Source organism: Acomys russatus, chromosome 2 (assembly GCF_903995435.1).
Source record: "Acomys russatus chromosome 2, mAcoRus1.1, whole genome shotgun sequence".
NCBI classification, from domain to species: domain Eukaryota; kingdom Metazoa; phylum Chordata; class Mammalia; order Rodentia; family Muridae; genus Acomys; species Acomys russatus.
Genome location: NC_067138.1, coordinates 42060726 through 42083472, shown reverse-complemented (window position 1 = coordinate 42083472; position 22747 = coordinate 42060726). Strand labels below are relative to the sequence as shown.

General features: G+C 35.6%; 1 protein-coding gene across 1 annotated transcript in view; it reads left to right on the top strand.

The window, feature by feature from the left end:
• The window catches only part of Cnbd1 (cyclic nucleotide binding domain containing 1), a 332377-nt gene that overhangs the window by 306851 nt on the left and 2779 nt on the right, over positions 1-22747 (top strand). The window contains exon 13 of the mRNA XM_051155903.1: positions 5260-5319. Within this exon, the coding sequence (XP_051011860.1) occupies positions 5260-5319 (60 nt within the window). The remainder of the gene's footprint in view (positions 1-5259; positions 5320-22747) is intronic.

Sequence of the window (22747 nt, the reverse complement as noted above, 5' to 3'; positions counted from 1 at the left end):
AAAATATATATATACATATGAGAGAGACAGAGAGAGAGAGAGAGAGAGAGAGAAAGAGAGAGAGAGAGAGAGAGAGAGAGAGAGAGAGAAATAAACCCTCAAAAGAATTTATTTCAATGGTTAAGATAATTTTAAAAAATATCTTCCTTTAGTTATTTTGATATTCTTGTATTTTATGGTTAATGTTGATGTTGTTGTTATAGTTGTTGTCACAGTGCTCAAAAATGAACCATCAACTTTTGAATGCTAGGCAAAGGTTCTCACTGCGCTAAACTCCTGACCCATATTTTTTAATTACTGTAGAAGTAATATGAAAATGAGAAACTAGCAGTTTAAAGTTTGTGTTTATCATTATTCTTATTTTCTTGGAAGAAAGTGCTTTTGGCATGCTGTACGGATTGCAACGTGGGAGGATATAATTATCTAATACATGAATGAAATCCTACTCGGAACAGTCACTGCTGGGTGTGCAGCCAGCCTTGCTCACATAGGCCAGGACATCTAGGATTTCCACTGCCACATATATTTAGTGTGTCACCTTGGACATCTGCTCATATTGAACATCTGCTTTTTGTTTTCACTGGACTGCCAAAAAGAGAGTGGGGTCATTAGTTATTCTATGATGTGAAGTTATGCAGAACACAATCCATGTATGAGAAATAGTGTCAGGAAAGCCACATCCAATGTAATTAATTCAAAGTTTGCTCCATGCTGAGAGTCATTACAGGCACCATTTCAAGAGAGGCTGCCAAGCCGTCACATCTGCAAATAAAAACCAAGTATTTAAGTATTTCTGCACAGATTTTTTTAAACTCAGAAATGTCTATACTTGGTTATTTTGTGAATATCAAAGTGAAATATATAATGAATAAAATAAGGTACTTTGCCGCATGGTGGTGGTACATGCCCTTAATTTCAGCATGCGGGAAGCAGAGGCTGGTGGATCTTTGTGAGTTCAAGGCCAACCTGGTCTACAAAGTCCAGTAAAGTCAAGACTGCACAGAGAATCCCTGTCTCAAAAAACAAAACAAAACAAAAAAGGTATTTTGTGTGTATTAATTAATGTTTACATTTAATGCTGTTTATTTATTATTACTAATTAATAAATTTCCTTCTACTAATGTATTAACTTTTTATTGACAATTACAAGTAATTTGCAAGTTATATTGGACAATTGAAGACATACTATGTACTAGATTGTGCTTCAGAGGATAAAAAAGATAATACATACTGTTACCTCTTATGCTCTTTTTATATGTAACAATATATGAAGCCATATTTCTTACCATTTCAATTATATTAACTGTCCACTGAACTGAAAGTTTGTCACAGGGTGTGGTCTGAATAGTTAAAGAAAGTGGAATAAATTTTTCCTGCTTAAGAAATGTTTTTTATCCTCATGTGTTTGATAAAGTCTTCCTAACATAAATGAAGAACAATCATTATGAAGTATGAAATTCTTGTATTCATTTGATAATTTAAAGCTCTGCTTCAGATTATAAACATGACAGTTATTTATAATATTATATAAAATTGTTCTAACATTTAATTATCATGTATAGATAACCATATTTCCTTATTATGCTCATGAATTTAAAGGGCATTACTGATTAAAAGAAAAACCAACAAGAGAAATGGAATAATATTAATGCTATATGACAATATAAATAATGATGTTAGTTAAACTTTTATTTACCTTAATAATAGCTTTTATTTTTACTTGCCTTATAATTTATTAGATGAGCATGCTATTAATGTTAAAATTTTTATTTTTTCCATTTTTTAATAATTTATTCACATTACATCCAGATTGCAATCCCTTCATGCTTATCTTCCTATCCCTCCTTCCCTCTTCCTATCTACCCCCCCCCCCTAGACCTCTAACAGATGGGGTCCTCCTCTCTAATTCTCTGACCACAGCCTATAATGTCTCATAAGGATAGTCTGTATGCCCCTCCTTTGTGTTCCCACAGGACCTCTCCATCAAGCGGGAGTGATCAAATCCCTGGCACCAGAGATCTGGTCAGAGGCAGTCCACTGTTCTACACCTTTGACAACACCTGAACAGGGGTTCCAGGTCCTCTGTTTGCACTCTCCTTAGTTGATGTATCAATCTGTGCAAGGCCCCCTGGGTCCAGATCCATCAGCCTTGAGAGTCTCTTTGTGGAGCTCCAGATACCCCCCACCTCCACCCTGTCCTTCTATTCACCATCTCTTCCAAACAACTTGCAGCTCTTCCCCCACAGTCCAGCTACATGTTCCAGTATCTGTCTCTGTTGCCCTCTGGTTTGAGACTCTCAGAGGACATATATGTTGGTCTAATATCCACTTATATATCATGTGTGTATATACCATGGGTGTCTTTCAAGGTCTGGGTTATCTCACTCAAGATGATCTTTTGTAGTTCCAATCATTTGCCTGAAAATGTCAAGATTTTCTTGATTTTGATAGCTGAATAGTATTCCATTGTATAAATGTACCAGAGCTTATTTATCCATTATTCAGTTGAGGGACAGATAGGTTGTTTCCAGATTCTGGCCATTACGAATAAAGCTACTATGAATATGGTTGAGAAAATGTCCTTGATGTATGGTAGAGCATCTTTCAGGAGTGGTAAAGCTGAATCTTGAGGTAACACTATTCCCAATTTTCTGAGAAAGCATCAGATAGATTTCCAAAGTAGTTATTCAAGTTTGCACTCCCACCAGCAATGGAGGAGTGTCTCCCTTTCTCCACATCTTCATCAGCATGGGCTGTCACTTGAGTTTTTTATCTTAACCATTATGATACGTGTAAGATGGACTCTGAGTTGTTTTGATTTGCATTTCCTTGATGACTAAGAACATTGAACATTTCTTTAAGTGTTTCTCAGTCATTTGATATTCCTTTGTTGAGAATTCTGTTTAGCTCTGAACCTCATTTTTAATTGGGTTATTTAGTTTTATGGTGTTTAATTTCTTGAGTTCTTTATGTATTTTGGATATTAGTCCTTTGTCAGATGTAGGATTGGTGAAGATCTTTTCCTAGTCTGCAGGCTATCACTTTGTTCTGTTGACACTGTCTTTTGCCTAACAGAAGCTTTTCTGTTTCATGAGGTCCCATTTATTAATTATTGACCTTAGAGCCTGGACTGTTGGTATTCTGTTCAGGAAGTTGTCTCCAGTGCCAATGAGTTTTAGGTCCTTCCCCACTTTTTCTTCTAACAGATTTAGTGTGTCTGGTTTTCGATTGAGATCTTTAATCCACTAGAATTTTAGTTTTGTGCGTATGAAAAATATCGGTCTATTTCCATTTTCTATGTGTAGACAACAAGTTAGACCAGCACCATTTGTTAAAGATGCCATCCTTTTTCTATTGTATGTCTTTGGCTTCTTTATAAAAAATCAAGTATCCATAGGTTTTTGAATTTATTTCAGTGTCTTTGATTTGATTCCATTTATCAACCTGCCTATTCCTATGCAAGTACCATGTAATTTTTAATTACACTCTCTCAGTATTACAGCTTGAGATCTGGGATGGAGATTCCTCTAGAAGATCTTTTATTGTGAAGGATTGCTTTAGCTATTCTGAGTTTTTTGTTTTTCCATATAAAATTGGGAATTAATCTTTCAAGGTTGGTAAAGAATTGTGTTTGTGTGTTTTGATGGGACTTGCACTGAATCAGTAAATTGCTTTTGGTAAGATGGCCATTTTTACTGTGTTGATTCTCCTGATCCACGAGCATGAGAGATCATTCCATCTTCTGAAATCGTCTTCAATTTCTTCACAGACTTGAAGTTTTTTTCTTATAAGTCTTTTACTTTATTGGTTAGAACTACTTAGGCAGGGCCTAATCCCAATTAAAGAGGTGTTGGTTACCAGCAGGTATGTGTGCCACTACTGTACCGTGAGGAATATTAAACCACGCTGGTTGTTGTGGTAGTTCATACACATCTATTTGGTAGGACTGCTGGTTGCTATCTATAACACAAATTCCTGTACCAAAGTCTCAGAGGGCATAACTTAAGTTCAGGGTTTGTAGCAGAAGAGGGTTCAGAAATATTGTAAGAGCCAGAGGAACAGGAGGTTTTCTGTGAGCTTCCAAATCCTAGAAATATTAAAGATGCTCTACCCATGAGATTTCATCGATATTACTGCCTAAAAAGACTTGAACCACAGTGAAACCAATATGTATGCTACTGTGGATTGGGGAAAGACCTTTGGGCATCACAAAGAAGTATATGTAAACAAAGAAGTACAGATGCTAAGGGATGTTTAAAGCATGAGAATAAGTATTCCCCAGGGAATCCCTCTCCAATTGGTTATCCAGCACCAATCATATTTTTTTTCCTTAGTTTTTGCCTATTAAATTGTTTTGTAGGTTTTCTAGCTACTCATGGTTATGCATTGATTAATAGAGTGTACACTAATCAATTATCAGCCTTGGTCAAATTACATGAACTGAGAAGACTATCTATAATTTAAATATATATATATATATATATATATATATATATATATTACATACATGTGTGTGTGTGTGCTTTGTAGTCATAACTTATCCACGATAGAGTAAGGATCCTTCCAGAATGCATCTACAAATAACCCAAATTAGAGTTGTTGGATCACAGACATACACAGCAGGCATGTGTGTGCACACATTCTGAAGGAGGAAAGGAAAGAGAGAGAGAGAGAGAGAGAGAGAGAGAGAGAGAGGGAAAGAGAGAGAGAGTAGATAGAGAAATAGAGGAAAGGAGAGAAGAGAGAAGGCAGGAGAGAGAAGGAGGGCGAGGGAGGAAGGAGAGAAGGGAGAGAAGGGAGAGGGAGGTATATGAAAAAAGAAGGAAAACTAGCTGTGAAAGAGAAAGGGATAAAGAGGTGTCAAAAGAAGGCAATGGGAGCTGAACATGAACACAGTAATCATATATATGTCTAAAAATGGCAAATATATAAAACAGTCTATGGATATGTGATTTCTCATTTTATATAAGTATAATAAAATCATTTTTATAATAATTACTTATGGTAAATGTCAATGAATTAAACTCCAAAAAGTGTTTGTCTTTGAAGGTCTAATTCTATTCTTTGTAGAGTGATAATTGTAAAAATCTGCTTACTTCTGCTTATTTTGTACCTGATAAATTGCTTTGCAGTATTTCTAGGTGCTCATCCTTATGTGTTGTCAAAGTTTTACTAAATTGTACATTTATTGGTAGGACACAAAATGTATATGACTCAAAAATAATTACTCACTTACTTTAATCTTGTGTTTTCTTCTAGGAAGATGTAAAAAATAAATATATACAAAAGGTACAACAAAAAGAATGGAGATCTTTTAAGGTATGCTACTATATGTACCAACAAAATGAAGTACAATGATTAATTCTTTCCTTAAAGCAATCTAATTTTAGAAACCTCAAGAAATTGATAGAAAAGAAGATAAACTCATAATGAATATATGTAAAATCACTTCTAAAGACAATATATTAAGTTCTTTATGCTTAAGGCCAAATAATTTCAGCAAATTTTCAAGGCCAAGTAGCTCTTAGATATTTGCCATAGGCTAAGCAATTTAGATGTCTTATACATTTCCTCTCCTTTAAGTATAATAGCCGACTGTGCATTTTATAGCAGACAATAAGGGCCAGAGAAAGTAAGAAACCAGACACATCAGGCAGTTCAGTGGTAATTCTCTATTATCTTCTCTCTTAATTTATGGATCACTAGAATGTAGGAATAGTAAGGAGGAAACCATTTCCACTTTGCCATATAAAGATCCCACGAAAAATAGTAATGTCAATATTTTTATGGGATCAACCTGAACTTTGCATCACTTGAAAAACTTCCAGAATCATTATCACTGTTACCTGTATACTCATTGCCTCCTTAATTTCTTTGAGAACCATTAAGGGAGGAAAAACAATTCATTTGTATATATTTTTTATTTTGTGGGGGTTACCTCACCTGAGAAACACATTTTCAATATATGTAAAAATATTTAAAGAATATACCGGAAATATCTTTGAAAACAACTGTATTTTAGATTATCCTTATAATTCTCAGTACTTAATATAGTGCACAATGACTCACCATGGATAGAAAGTACATATGATAGAAAGAGATTTTAAATTGAATGCTTTAATAATTTTCAACAATGATACCAGGTTAGGACTCTATCTTAGAGGTAAAGTGGGTACTTAGTATGTATGAGACTCTTGTTTTAATCCTCAGCATTGCAAGAAGGGTTTGTTAAAAACACACTCACACCAGCATCTTGGCTAATGTGAAGAAATGGTTTTGAAAGTGGCTGCATCCTCAGCTCTGTGTCTGTAACATTGAGCTTAGTAGCAGAATGGCTACCTTAGACCCAAATTTATTTTGTCCCTTTATGCCTTAGGTATGTAGCCATTGGCCCACTGCTTAAGGAATGTGCCAGAAACAGTCTCCAAATAGTTGTCTCTATTATGAGAAAAGCAGTGAAACAAATCATTGGAAAAGTGCCTATGTGAACACTCCACTCCTCTCAGGTCATCTGCAATGCTTCAGTCTTTGGCAGAACTGTGCATACTCTTGATTTTAAGGCTCCAATTCTGCATCATTTTAAGATAATACTTCTGAGCTTGCTTCTCACCAATCAATGAGTTCTGGTTTAAATCTCTTTTCTTTTCTTTTTTAAATGTATATTTTATTTTTTATAATTTATTCACATTACATCTCAGTTGTTATCCCCTCCTTCTTATCTTCCCATGACCACCCTCCCTCCCTCTTTTGCCTATTCCTCTCCCCTAGACCTCAGAGGTGGGAGGGAGCTCCTACACCTAACTGTCTGGTGACAGCCTATTAGGTCTCCTCAGCATAGCCTGCATTTCTGTGTGCTACCTAGGCCGTCTTTCCAAGTGGAAGACATACCTTTCTTGCTCTACCTTATTTACCTATAAAACTAGTGTTTCAGCACTAAGGAAGGCTTGTTTTCTCACTTAAGAGATCTTTAACTGCACTGTCTTGTGAACTGTATGCATATATGCTCAGGTTTTCTAGTTTACAGCCTTAAGCACTACCTTTCTCTACAGACAGCTTACCTGTTTGATTCACAAAACCAGGGGCAAAGTATTACATTGGAAAGAATAGTAAAAGATGTTTATCTGTGTAGCCTTGACTGTTCTGGACTCACTTTGAGAACCAGGCTGGCCTCAAACTCACATTGAGGCAGGTAGATCTTTGTGAGTTCAAGGCCAGCCTCCTGGGCTACAAAGTGAGTCCAGGACAGCCAAGACTACACATAGAAACCCTATCTTGAAAACAAAACAAAACAAAACAAAAAACAAAAAAACAAAACAACACAAAAAACAAAGAGAGACAGAGACAGAGACAGAGAGAGAGAGACAGAGAGAGAGAGAGAGAGGGAGAGAGAAAGAGAGAGAAAGAGAGAGAGAGAGAGAGAGAGAGAGAGAGAGAGAGAGAGAGAGAGAGGTGATTTGGATATAATAACAGATAATGCCTAACCAACTGTTTATCCATCTCAAAAAATCATAGCTATAGAATTTGCTATTTTTCCTTGGTATGCTATTGTCATCACAGCTAATTTGAAATTACCAATAGTGACCCATGGGGGAGGGGAAAGGAGCACATTATCTGCTGTCTTGGCACTATGGACTCCAGTATAACTCTGCTTTCTCATACGTTGCAATACTATTAACTTTAAAGTTGTCTACATGATAGAGCAACTGATAAAAGCATGGAAAGTATCACAACAGGAGTGGGAAAAGGGAGGAAGGTCTTTCTCAGTAGAAGCAGAAAAATTGCTTAATGTTTTTATGGTATAATAAAAGAAAACAACTTAGCGTGATCTCGTACATCTAGTATCACTCTAATGGACCAACACATTCCTAGCACTGACATAGTTCCCTCTTTCTCTTCACATAAATTTCAAAGAAATAATATTTGATTTCAATGGGTCTTGACTGTTTTATTTATACAGATATTATATAACAGGCAGATATGGTGCTAAATGTTTAAACCATCTGAATCTATTCAAATCCCTTTGGTATTCTCGGCAACTCTGAACTTCACAAGCACTCATGCTGTTGTGAGCTCTTACTTATCATGATATTGTCTAAATTGATGAGCATCTCCTTGCACACACCCCCACACAAAACACACACCTAGAGTCTTAACACATGATTGCATATATTTTACATATGCCCTCTCCCAATTGAGCTATATCTCCATCCCTTACCTTTCAAAATTCCATTTTGGCTCTGTCTTTGTGTTTTCCATTGACTTATCAACCAATGGTTGATTCTAATCCTTCTTTGAAACATAACACCCAGTACATTAAAATGTTCCCTAATTGTCTGTGTGCCCCATTGACAGTTCTGTCTTGCTGAACATGGGTTAGTATAAGCATTTATATAATTTCAAAATAAGTGGTGTTTCACTAACATTTAGTGGGCACATATCTTCCTTTCTTCTTGTAGATATACCTGCATGTTTTTAAAATTTTTTTTTATTAATTTATTCTTGTTACATCTCAATGTTTATCCCATCCCTTGTATCCTCCCATTCTCCCCCCCCCCATTTTCCCATTATTCCCCTCCCCTATGACTGTTCCTGAGGGGGATTACCTCCCCCTGTATATGCTCATAGAGTATCAAGTCTCTTCTTGGCAACCTGCTGTCCTTCCTCTGAGTGCCACCAGGTCTCGCCCTCCAGGGGACATGGTCAAATGTGAGGCACCAGAGTATGTGAGAAAGTCATATCCCACTCTCCACTCAACTGTGGAGAATGTTCTGACCATTGGCTAGATCTGGGTAGGGGCTTAAAGTTTACCGCCTGTATTGTCCTTGGCTGGTGCCTTAGTTTGAGCGGGACCCCTGGGCCCAAATATGCCTATCATAATGTTCTACTTGTAGGTTTCTAGGATCCTCTGGATCCTTCTACTTTGCTATTCTCCCATGCTTCTCTCATCTAGAGTCTCAATAAGATGTCCTCCCCTCTGTCCCAGTTTCCTGGTAAGTGAAGGCTTTTGTGGGACATGCCCCTTGGGCTAGTATGCAGATATAAGTGAGTATATACCGTTTGAGTCTTTCTGCTTCGGGTTAACTCACTCCTTATGATCATTTCTAGCTCAATCCATTTATCCACAAATTTCGGGAATTCCTTGTTTTTAAAAGCTGAGTAGTATTCCATAGTGTATATGTACCACAGTTTCTTTATCCATTCTTCTACTGAGGGACACTTAGGCTGTGTCTATGTTCTGCCTATTATGAATAAGGCTGCTATGAACATGGTTGAGCAAATTTTCTTGTTGTGTGCTGGAGCATCTTCCGGGTATATTCCAAGGAGTGGAAATGCTGGGTTTTTAGGAAGCCCTATTCCCATTTTTCTGAGATAGCACCAGATAGATTTCCAAAATGGCTGTACTAGTTTGCATTCCCACCACCAATGAAGGAGTGTTCCTCTCTCCCCACATCCTCGCCAGCATGTGGTGTTGCTTGAGCTTTTGATCTTAGCCATTCTGATGGGTGTAAGATGGAATCTCAGAATTGTTTTGATTTGTGTTTCCCTGATGACTAAGGAGGTTGAGCATTTCTTTAAGTATTTCTCAGCCATTTGATATTCTTCTGTCGAGAATTCTCTGTTTAGTTCCAAGCCCCATTTCTCAATTGGGTTATTTGGTTTGGTGGTGTTTAATTTCTTGAGTTCTTTATATATTAAAAAAAACCAAAAAAAAAAAAAACCAAAAAAAAAAAAAAAAAAAAAAAAAAATGTAGAGGCAAAAAAAAAAAAAAAAAAAAAAAAGATATACCTGCATGTACTTGTGAATAGTCCCTCTGTGAAGTAGAATAGCACCTGCCTCATGGGGAACCTTGATCTCAGCCTGAGTAACAGAATTAGAAAAGGCACTTTGAAACCAAGCGTTCTAATGCTTCCATACAATTTTAATTTCATAATCTTAAAATGCCACAATATTTTTGACTGTCCAATAAGTGGAAAATTTAAAAATCTGACCATATTGAATGAACAGTATAAGTAGCAACAACCAATGCATAGTTTTTGAAATGAAAAAATGCATTTAGTATAAAAAATAGTAAGGTAAAAGTACGTGTAAATAGGTGTGAAGTTATTTTTTAAAAATGTGATGTAATATTTTTATATTCCCTTTCAAATAATTTTGGACTGTAATATAAATAGGCAACAAATCAAAGAAATAAGAAAATAAATCATGTTTTCAGTTTCGATCTACAGCTATGATCATTCATGAATTACATGGTTTTATGGCTCAGAAAAAGGGGTTCAGTGATCAAAGAGTGGCCGCTTAATTTCTTTCATATTAAATGATTAATGGTTTCTGCTACAGCTCGTTGAGCATATTGTAATTAATCTTTTCACTTAATAAGGATATCAAAGTAATCTAAGAATAATGATATTTTTAAAACATTCAAGGAAAGACAGACTGGTCACTGTGTATCACATATGTCCAATTTGTGGTAGAAAAGCACAACTCAACACCTTAAAATACATCATGTAAAACAAAACACATTTTTAAAAATCATTTATTGCTAATGTAGATTACTACTTCATTGTGACTGTGAGGCTGAGACATATAATCCTACATAAAATTTACAATAAATAATAAATATTGAAATGGCCTAATTGGACATATATTTTTTACTAGTGTTATATGTGTATTATTATCCATAATAGTTATTTAGATCAGATATTTTTTTTCTTCTGTGCTTCTTTAAATATTAGAAAAATGAAATTAAGTATCTTTTTGCTGTCATTTCTTGAGGCTATATTTCACTTGCTCCTTCCATTTCCCCATAAATCCTCCTCTCCTTTCCTTTAATTATGTTGTCACTCTATCTTGGATTCTTAGAGATTAACATGAGATGACTAAATTAAATTTCAGCTCTTATGCCTACATTTGTATGTCCCACAGTATTGTATTAATTGACCTCACACCTCAGTCTGGCCCCCATAAGTGAAATAGAATATTATTAAGAAGGTGATATGACATTCAGATAGACTGAGAAGAAAGAGATGGATGGAAAAGATGAGAGTCACAGCAATTCCATTGGACACTATATTTTGTTTAACTGGAACACTTACCTACATCCCACCACCATTTTCTATATGGGATATTTTCAAGAATGTTTTCTGTTAGTTAGTTGTGACATCAGAAATAGCAAGGAGATACTAAAATCCTGCATCTGAATTCATTGTTTCTCAAATGAGAATAAAATTTTTGAATGATTTTCATCTTATAGGTGAACCTTCAGGAATTATTATAAATTAAATTTATAATACTCTTATTGCTAGAAACGTTGTATTAATCACAGCTATATAGAGAATTATTCTCTAGAGAAAGCTATGGTTAGTGACCAAACTGGCTTCAAACTAAGTTTTGAAGTCTTTACTTTTATTGGAATAAAATATTTTTAATAGGGGCTGACGGGATGGCTTGGAATTTAGGAGCACTGGCTGTTTTTCTGAGGGTCCTGAGTTAATTCCCAGCAACCACATTATGGCTCATAATCATCTAGGGTGATATCAGTACCCTCTTCTGGTGCACATGCAGGCAGAATACTGTATAGATAATAAATAAATGAATCTTTAAAAATATTTTTAATAATTACAAAAAGAATTCTGACCTTATCCAGTATGGTGACTACTGATTTTAATAATAATATTTACTCAGTCTTTCCACTGAAATTATGGTGCAAATTATAAATTAATAAACAATTAAATTGTATGACTTCTCATCTGCAGTGAAGGTTTTCTTTGTAATTTTTCTTTTAAACTGTCCTTTATAATTTTATACTCAGCTAGTTGATTTGGTTTTGCTATTATGAGAGAGTGTCCCATGTAGCAAACTTTCTACCTGACTGGAAATGTATTTGAATTCTTGATTGTCCTTCCTCCACCCATGAGTCCCTAGATTACGGGTATGCAGCACCACACGTGACTTTCCATGATTTGTGAGGTCATTGTCTGACACTTAAAATTATTGTCATTTTGTTGGTCCCTCTGGACTGTATCAATTTTAACTACTTGAAGGTCATTACTTTTCAGTCATTTCCCCAATAAATATCACATTGATGATTATAAGCAGACCTTCATTAGAGTAAATTATATGCTTAAAGTGACCACAAATCTTATAACACAAATTACCTAACATTTTTTGAGTTGGAAAAAGTTAATAACTTTGAAAAAATTAATCAATGCACTATGGCTTTCAAAGTATTCAGAAGCATAGATCTTCATCTCCATAATGAGACGTGAAAAATTATAAACATTATATTTATATTGTCTTAGTTTCACTTCTATTGCTGTGATAAAATACCCAGACAAAAGCAAATTAAAATAAAATTGTTGACTTAGTTCACAATTCTAGGTTACATGCTATGAATACAGGAATTTCAGGGTGTCAGGAGATTGAAGGAATAGGAGAAATTACATCCACAGTCAGCAGATAGCAAAGGTTAAGTGAACATGCTTGCAAGTGCTCAGCCATTTCTCTACATTTAGTCCAGGGCTGATTCTGCCTAAACTCAGGTTAGCTCTTCACTTCAATTAAAGTAATCTAGGAGACAAATGTTTTACAAGCCAACCTGTTTAGGAAATACCTGAGACTTGGGGCTGGAGAGATGTCTCAGAGGTTAAGAGCCCTGACTGCTCTTCCAGAGGTTCTGAGTTCAATTCCCAGCAACCACATGGTGACTCACAGCCATCTATAACATGATCGGATGCCATCTTATAAATAAATAAATCTTAAAAGAAAAAGATAGGAAATACTTAAGACTCCATCTTAGATGACTCTAGATTTTGTTAAGCTGAATTAAAAAATAACCATTACATATAATAATAATTAAATAAATAGCATTGTGTGGGTTGCTGTAAAAAGGTTGTGCGCAGAAGACTGGACCTATTAGAGTGACTACAGGCTCATCAAACATCATTCCCGATCAAATTATCTGAACTTAACTTTTATCTGTTTTGGACTAATTATAAAATTCTTAGTTACTGTGGGGTGATTTTCAAAAATTATTTTAGATCATACATATGATATCAAGTATATATCATATATACCTTAATTAAATTATTTTTTAATTTAGATATGAAAAATCCATTGAAATTAATCCGAGTCTTAGATTAATATACATTTTGTTGCATTCAAATGCTTTTCAATTCAGTATTTTATTTAGCATATAATGAATCAAAGTTATTATCAATGGTATTATTTCTGCATTTGCTTGTGACTTTTGTTTGCTTGCGTTTTTGATTTGTTGTGGTTCTAAGATTGAAATTAATTATATAGACAGGCATCTACCATTGAGTGACATCCTTAGTCCTTATCTTATTTTTCTATGTGGAAATACTTAAATTGAGAAATTTCAGGCTGCTACTGTATAGCTTTAGATGGGACTTATGAATGCTTCCATTACATAATACAAAATATTCTTAAGAAACGAGATGCAATTTTCTCAGTTTTCCCTTTACGAATAGAAGGCTTACCATTGTTTATGATGGCTTAACTCCACTATGAGTGTGATGGATATACGGTCCCCTGGGAGATGCCATGAGGCTATTTGCAGACAGAGTAAACTAAAGAGGAAAAACCTCCTTTGGTGGTTTTTCATTTGACTATGAAAGGTGCTGACTCATACTCTAGAGTCCAGAATGAATGCAAAAGAAAATGGAGCAACCTGGTGGAGTGCTAGTGTTCACCTCCCTGCTTTCTGACTGTAGTACAATATAGTGAGTTGCCTCCTCCTGTCCCTCCTTGGGTGCATGAATTCCCTCTCAAGCCGTGAACCAAAATAAACCCTCGTGCTTTAAGTATCTTGGTAAGAATATAAAATACTGATGTTGGGATGCAGGGTTCTTTCTCTGAAAAAACTATGTGGTTCATAGGCCTTTAAAAGTGGTTTGTGGTGCTGGAGACATGGCTCAGTGGTTAAGAGCGCCGCCTGCTCTTCCAGAGGTCCTGAGTTCAATTCTCAGCAACCATATGGTGGCTCACAACTATCTATAATGTGATCTGATGCCCTCTTCTGCAGATAAAGCACTCATATGCAATAAATAAATAAATAAATAACTCTTTTTTAAAAAAAAAAGTGGTTTGTGGAAAGAATATGGGAAATTTGGAGCTGTGGGCCGAAGAGTCCCTAGAATGTTGTAATTAGAGCTTCATTTGATATTCTATTCTGAGCATAGAACATAAAACGGAAGAAGAAGAAAAAAAAAAAAAACCAATGTGCTCACAAGGCTTTAGGACTGCTGCGAAATGGAATAGAGGCCATTAAAGTTGTTGTCTGCTAAAAATATCTGACTTCTTCTTGCCTGAGTCTTGAGAACTCCTGTGGGGCAGATGTTAGAGTGGTCTAATTTGTTTAGTGGAAGATTTCAAAATAGCATAGCATTCAGGGTGCATTGTGATTACTACTGACTCCTTTTATGTTTACAGTTGGAGAAAGCTTCGTGTGGAGTAAGAGATGGGGAATTTGGCGAGGAAGGGAGTATGATTGCATATAAAGTTTCAGACAGAGCCAGCATGTAAAACAAAACAAAACAAAACAAAACAAAACAAAACAAAATAAAACAAAAGAAACAAGTACTAATTCCTGAAGAGGTTTGTGCAATGAGAAAGAAGTCTCTCCCGTTTCACTGGGATAATAGGAAAACTGTCCCTAGTCATCTTTAGCTGATAAAAATACAAATTATTTGAAGGAAAGAGACTAAATCCGGGGAGCTTCTAACAGAGTTCCTTTCAAAGCCAACCGCTGGGGAAGGATTCTTTTAGGTTTGCCCAAGAAGGCATAGTGACTACTATAGCTGTGTAGAGGTTCAGATGGATGTTAATCTGGCAGCAGCCCTTGGTAGGATCATTCACATGGTACTGATCTTGTAGAGATGCAAAATGAAAGGCTTATGGGTTCATCTGGGCTTCCACCAAATTTCCAGGAAGTTTCTGAAGCCAAGCAGTTTAATGTATTGTCAAACCCCTTGCAGGGAGTGCCTGGAAGGTTGTTTGATGAGGGTATGAATATAATGGAGAACCTAGGATGTTTCAACCTCCAGAATCTTGAGCTCTCAATAAGCTAAGGAAAGCTGAAGTCACTATGACTGGAGTTAGCCCAAGAAAGACTATGGGCTCCTCAATGAGCATCGGGGAAGAGAAACAATCCAAATCCACTAAAGTTATTCCCAGATGGTGAGAATGGAACTACCATAATTGGTAGCTGACCTGCTGGTTTTGGTTTTCTTTAAGCTTGATCCTCCCTTGCCATGTAACCATTATTTCTGACTAGAATTACCATGTTTCTTTTGTGGCATTATGTTCCAGACATGTTTATCTTTTTATTTCAAAGGGTCTTTGAGTTCAGAGATTCCCTTGAGTATCAAAAGAAATCTCAAGTTCTTTCTTCAGTTATTTTAAAACTTGTTCACAGTAATAATTTTAAACCATTTATACTCAATCTGAATTGTTCACTAATGAGTCATTTAGTATATTCAGAGGACAAATATCCAGCTATCTTTAGTAGGAGAATGAAATATTCAGGGGTGAGATTCAGGACCATAGGACACAGCAGCTCAACTGAGCTAACTTGTCATAGACTTTTATATCTCATGAGTTTTGAGATGAAATTCCAGAATGTTAGTAGATGAGTTAAACACCATGCTTAGAGAGACAGAAGGTGTCCTTGACATTGGCATGTGTCTGTTTATCTTATATTTAGAAATCAAAGCCTGACATGCAATTATATATCTGGTCTCATTGTGGAGAAAGTCAAGCCACCCTACAAGTTGAATTTCTTGACAGACACATCCTGCAGTTTAAAGATATAGAGGTACACCAAAACCAAAGATTGGTCAAGAGAATTTAGTCTCTGGAACCCAGAATTCCAGAATAAACAAGTTGGTTCACAAATCTTGGCAATTGCTTTTTTACTTAATCAGTACAAGAGGTTTCTGATATTATTTTTATGGTGCATGGAGATCTCCAGCTTGACAATAAAATCTCAAGCTTGGTTGATTGTTCATAGTCAGGGTTGTGCATGGTGTGGAACTTGCAGCAGAATGCTGGCCTATCTTTAAATCTTTGTTGTGTTCTAATGTTTATCTATACCCACATGAGGAATGTATATGAAAAATTCATAAAAACCCATGAAACAACATATGTTTATGGCCTATAAAGAGAGATGTGCCTACAGCAGCAAAATTGTTCTGAGAAATTGTAGTGCTCTGAGTATTGAGGATTTTGTGGCCTTCAATGATTTTGCTTCATATATGTCAATGTCAGAAAACATAAACTCTTTGTAACAAAATAAGTAAAGTCATCTGTCATCTGGTGATCACTTGTTTTTCCACTTTTGATTTTGTGAACCTACTGCTGTTTGTGAATCAAAATCCAGTACTATGTAGGTCTACAGGAGATAAAATTAGCCCTCATCACTGGACTGACTTGTTGTTGATGGGAAAATAGGAAATGTGAGTGCATATTCTAGAGCAAGTTAATTCCTTCTGAAAATGAAGTATTTGGTGGGCCAAGTTCTGTCATCAGAAAATCATAGGCAATTAACACTGGAATGTGCTTCTAACATGGTGGAAAGATGTGGGACAGATTTCATTTGTTCGTTTTACCTTGACCAGCTATGTCCTCACTGCTCACTACCTTGCTTATTTCAATGGCATGATTACTATGGTTTGGTTTTTAAGAGGAAAAACTGCTCTTTCTTTTCTTTTTTTTGTTTTTGTTGTACAGATTTATTTTATTTCTTACATATACATTTAAATTATTACACATATATACAATAAACGACCTATAGCAAGAAAAATCATGACACAGTCAGAAGTTATACAAATGTTACATTCATAGTGTTCTAGCTATTTGTATTTGACAGCCTTGAAAAAAACAATTTCTCTATATTGGTGAGTCTAAATTTCTGAAAGAAAATAAAAATCTATCATATCTCATCATTATCAACTTAGAACATCTATCTAGAACTAAAAACATCTTAACCCATAAACAAGTAAGTTTAATTGTAAAACTAAGCTATCTGGTCTTCACCCCCATCATAGACTTGAGAAGGAATTAAATTAATTAGCTAAGTATACAGGGAGTGCAGGTTAATAGCTTCCCAAATGAGAACATGACAGAGACAGTTTGCTTCCTGAACAATCACCCAGAACTCTCTATAACATTGGAGCATCATCTTCAGCCTCCTGGCCCAATATATCTGACAGACATGTTTGTGAGGCAGAAACTATTGAGGACTTGCTAACCCTGTTTTGGCAGAATTTGGCAGTGAACTCTGCCTGCATCCAAGCTTGCCTTTTTTTAGGCAGAATTCTGTCTGTAGTTGAAATGTGGACATTTTGCCCAGTGGCTTATTTGCCACATTTGAGGCCATCTCCATAAGGAGATTTTTTTTTAATGCTCATCATCCTCTTTAAGGTAGGCTGAGTGTTACCAGGAGTTACCCTGTCTCATTGTCAATGAATCTTTAAAAAAATAAAAGCATTTTAAATGCCATACTCTGTATGTGTCTGAGGTGTTTGAAGACCTTATCTATTTAACTATCTTTCTATAGAATCATATCTATCTGTTCACTTAAGTTGTATATTATTGTGATAAAAATAGACTAGTAATTGATATGACCATGATTTGTTCAAATACCACAATAAACACGTTGTTGTATAACTTGTTTTCCTAAACATCCTGCAATAGCAATAGCACCTTCAAAGTATTGGAAGTAAATATTGTATTATGATAAAGTTGTACGCATATAATACTGCATATTACAATAGAAATATATATATAATAAAAATATATACAATAGAAAAATATACATAAATTTAAGAATAATCTTAAATTTAAATTCTATACCAATGTACCTAAAATCAAACTTATTTCGCATCTATATACTAAGTTTTATGCCAGTGAATTAAAAGTAACCTTTTGAGTAACAATTAAGACAATAACTAGAGGAGTAGATTCACTAATCGATTTTTTGTCTTATCATTCCTATATATCTATATTTCTCCTTATTTCTTTTCAACTCCTACTCCAACCCTAAAAATGAAAGATAAAGTAAAAGAGAGACATCCCTGAATCCAGCCTTGTTTTCTCTCTAAATAAGTCCAATAATAACCAATTCCCAATGAAAATAAACATATATCATCCAAGAAAGCAACAAAAAACCTACTCAGGCCTCCTTACAGGAAATGGGGTATTGTTATCTTAAGGTTACTTCCAGCTGATTTGGGACAAATAATACCTTTGTAGGAGTCCAAATAAAATTGGGGAAAATGCATACATTCAAACAGATGAAGAAATTGAATAAATTCTACAAAGAATTAAAGGAAAACCTTCTGTTTTCAAAGGAAAGGCTCCATTGGAAATATGCTCTGCAGTTTGTCCATTTTCAAACCCAACAGTAAATCCATAAAAATTTATATCTAATTCTGACTACAAATGAAATTGTGTTCAAATCAAGGTTTTAGTGTGAGGGCAGTTTCTTGTTCCTCAGTCCCCGCCCAACACTCTCCAGTCCCTTTAATTTATGGTCCCCTGAACTCATTAATAGCAATTAGTGTTTCCAGTTTTTAAGTTCTTATAATAGTTTTGCCAAACTCAATTATATTTTGCAGCTAAGGCATAATTTTACAAGAGAGAATAAACTTGCGACACATGCTGTAACACAGATGTTCTCAAAAGATGTTTGAGAGTTATAGCCAGATAGAAGGGCGTATAGGGGATGATTCTCCTCTTGAGAATCTTAAAATTCACTCAGATAGATGGCTGAATCAAGGTTCCCTGAGACTGAAGGGAGAGCAGTTTGGGAGTTTACTCATTAATGAGTATAGAATTTCAGTTGTGGTGATGTAAATCTCGCATAGGTGGGTGATGATGATGATTATGCCACAATGTGGGGAAAGCTATGAATTCTGAACAATGCCTTTAAGAAGTTAAGGTAGTATATTTTATAAAAAGAAAAAGAGAATGGGGTACTAGACAAGTTAAGAAATTTCAGGCTATGTTTCAATTTCACAATTTTTAGAATTTTTCTTTTTTCTGTGTTTACAATAATTAAAGCTTAATGGTATAATCAGAAAGCAGGCTAACATTCTATAGTCCAAGCCTGATGTAGCACCACCAACAAATCCGCAAATCTGGCTTTGGATAGACTTACTACTTAGGCTTTTTAACTGTTTTATTTTATTTTATTTTCATATATGTTTAAAATGTATATCGTCATATCCCTCTCTAAAACTACCATTCTCCTAATATCTCCCTCCAAAAGTTGTTGCTTTTTTCTTTATAACTCACTGAATCCTAATCACAATACCTATTTATGTACATGTGGAAGACCATCTACTGCAGCAAGGGTAACCTACCAATGGCCACCACTCGATAATAAATGGTTCTCTCTCTTTCATATTCATCCACTACTGTAAAGCTGCAACTAGAGGTAGAACACCAGGGACCCCTTTGCTTTCCTGTTGGAATTTTTAGTTATTTTGATCCTTTGCAGATAATCACAGCTTCTGAGTATGGATAGAGCAGCCACGTCAAGCCCAGAGGCCAGTCTTTCTCATCATTCCCTCTCTATTCTTTGGCTCTTGTATTCTTTACATCTACACCTTTATTATGTCTGCTGATACAGGTGTCTTTTATTTTTAGCATTATATTTCTGATATGGTTACTTATTTTCAGCATTTTAAGTGGTTATGAGGTTTTACATTAAGTACTACTCTTTGTGAAAACAAACTTTTCTGATCAAGAATAAAAACACCACAAATCTATAAATGTAAATATAAATATTCATAAGGCAGTTTAGCAGCATAATAATTTATCAATGGTTATCAATCAACAGTCAACATCAATAGGTTCTCTCCTAGAGCCAATGGCTCCCTTAGCTATAGGTTTTGACCCTCTTTATATTCATGAATTCTCTTCTGTGGAGAAGGCCTCAAATCCTATCAAGAAAATTATGCCACTACTCATTAGCTGTGGTATTATTCACCAGTGGTGACATCTTGCCAGGTGTGTCCATATTGTAGCATACATGGTCAACCATTTGATAAGACTATTAATGATATTGTTATCCTCCAATATTCTACATAGAAATTCTGAGCACTGTGAAAGATATACATCAGGAGAGTATTTCTTGGGTAGTTCAAGATTGATTTGTCTGTGGTCTAAAACCAAAGTTAAGGTATCTTCAAAAACAGAGTCTTACCATCTAGTTCTTATGATAAACCAGGAGAAATAGCAACCATATATCTTGAGTAGGTGCTCCTGTGGACTCCCTGATCAAAATTTGTTGGAAATGAGTCAGTAAAGGAAATGATCAGTTGAGTGAGGAGGCAGACAACAGAAAATCTTTTCCAACTATTTCTCTGAGAGTTGAATAGTGCCATACTATAAAAATAAAAATAAAACCCTAAATTTCAAGAAAAACTATCCAGTTAAAATTTGGACGTGATTTTGAACATAAAATTGCCAAAATTAAATATAAAATGTTATTAAACATATTTTAAACATCTAACATTCTTAGTTTCCAGTGACATGAAGAATAAAAATGCCTTAAGATTGCTGGTGGTAATGCAAACTTGTACAACCACTTTGGAAAGCAATCTCATTCTTTCTCAGAAAATTGGGAAAAGTTCTACTAAAAGACCCAGCTATTCCACTCCTGGGTATATACCTGAAAAATGTTACACCACAAAACAAGGACATTTGCTCAAGCTATGTTTATAGCAGCTTTATTTGTAATAGCCAGCATCTGGAACAAACTCAGATATCCCTTAACCAAACAGTGGGCAAAGAAACTGTGGTACATTTACACAATGAAATACTACTCAGCAATTAAAAAGAAGGAAATATTGAAATTTGAAGGCAAATGTATGGAACTAGAGAAGATCATCCTGTGTGAGGTAAGCCAGACCCAGAAAGACATGCATGATATATAATCACTTATAAGTGGACATTAGCCCAGTATAGATGTCCTCTGAGACACTTCAGCTAGAAAAGGGTCCAGGAAAGATTCTAAGTCTTACAGCTGGACTATGGGCAAATCTCTGAGAGTTGTTTGGAAGATTGGAGGAAATGAATGGACCCAGAGGGGTCAGAAGTCTCACAATGAGACATTCAAACAGGCAGACCTGTACCTGGACCCAGGGACACCTACACAAACTGATGCACCAACTGAGGACTATGCATGCAAAGAACCTAGAACCCATGTTCAGATGTAGCTAATGGACAGCTCATTCTCCACATGGGGGCTGGGGTGGGGTAGCTGAGACTGCTCTGACATGAACTCTGCAGCCCTGATCACTTCCCATTGGTGGGGAGACCTTGCTGTCACACAGAGGAAGGGGATGTAGGTTATCTTGATGAGACCTGAAATGCTGTGGTCTGACAGTGGAAGAAGAAGGCCTCCCCTCTCAGAGGTCTAGGGGAAGGGAATAGTGTGGAAGAAAGAGGAAGGGTGGGAATAGGAAGATAATAGTGAGGGGATAACAATCTGGATGTAAGATGAATAAATTACAATGAATTTTAAAAACAAATAACAAAAGATGAAAGAATGAAGGAATAGGGAACATCTTACAAAATATCAGGAGACATTGAGGTTGTATATCCCCTGTGTGTCTGCTTCTCCTTGTTATTGACCAAGGTGGCAGAGTGAAGCAAGATAATTATAGACTACAGATATTCCTCTCAGAACCCATAGAGCTAGTCAACAAGGGCAGTGTATGTATGTATGAAAGGGGAGGGAGGGGCTTACTGCCAAGCATGTCATTGATGACCCTGAAAAAATACAAGATGTTCCTCCTCAAGGCTTAGATTTCATTAGATCCATGAGAGCCACACTGTTCTTGACTAGAAAAATATGACCTAACCAAGAATGATCAAGCCCAAGTTCTTATTAGCCCAGAGACTCAATTTTCTTCAGTAGCTTTAGTTTGTCTCAGAATATTAAAGATTTCTTACCTTTAAAATACTCTATGATGAATAAATTTATTGATCTCTGAGTGATTGTTCTTTTTGCTCGAAATAAATTATTATGTTTATGATGCATGTGACCATCAAGTAGTGTGTATCTATACTTCGCAAATGAACACCTCTACTAAGCAATGAGAGCAGTGACATTTGGAAAGTAGCTGTGGCAGTTATTTTTGGTGATCTTCTCGAGTGTGTTTAGAAACAGGAGATATAATTCTTATGATGTCTGTGGAAGCATTTCCGTAGCATCTTGATGAGTATGGAAGGCTCATCCTGAATGTGGGTTGCACCATCCCTTAAAATGCAGATTCAGGCTGAACATTAGAACCTTTACTCTTTTATTTTTTTATTTTTACTCAGCAAACACAAAATGACAAGCTGCTAAACATTCAACTGGATTACTTTCCTTCCATGATGAACTGGGTTTCTACTTAAATTGGTGACCCAAGTTATGTCTTTATCCTCTATGTTGCTCTCTGTCAGTTGTGCAGTTATAGTGATGGAAAGAATTGAACATGGACCTTGGACTTAATTGCGTTGGGAGACAAATTGATATTTGGTGCTGATGTGCCGTCTATCTACTGAAGCAGTTTTCCTGTTTTATTGTCTTCTTTTCCTACATTATATCTTTTATTATCAACTACCAATAATTATTTTATCAAAGAAATATGAATAAAAAAATATATAAATGTAATTCAGTTCTATATTACTTCCTAAAGCTAGCCTTTCTATTGGTATTTTCTTCTGAGT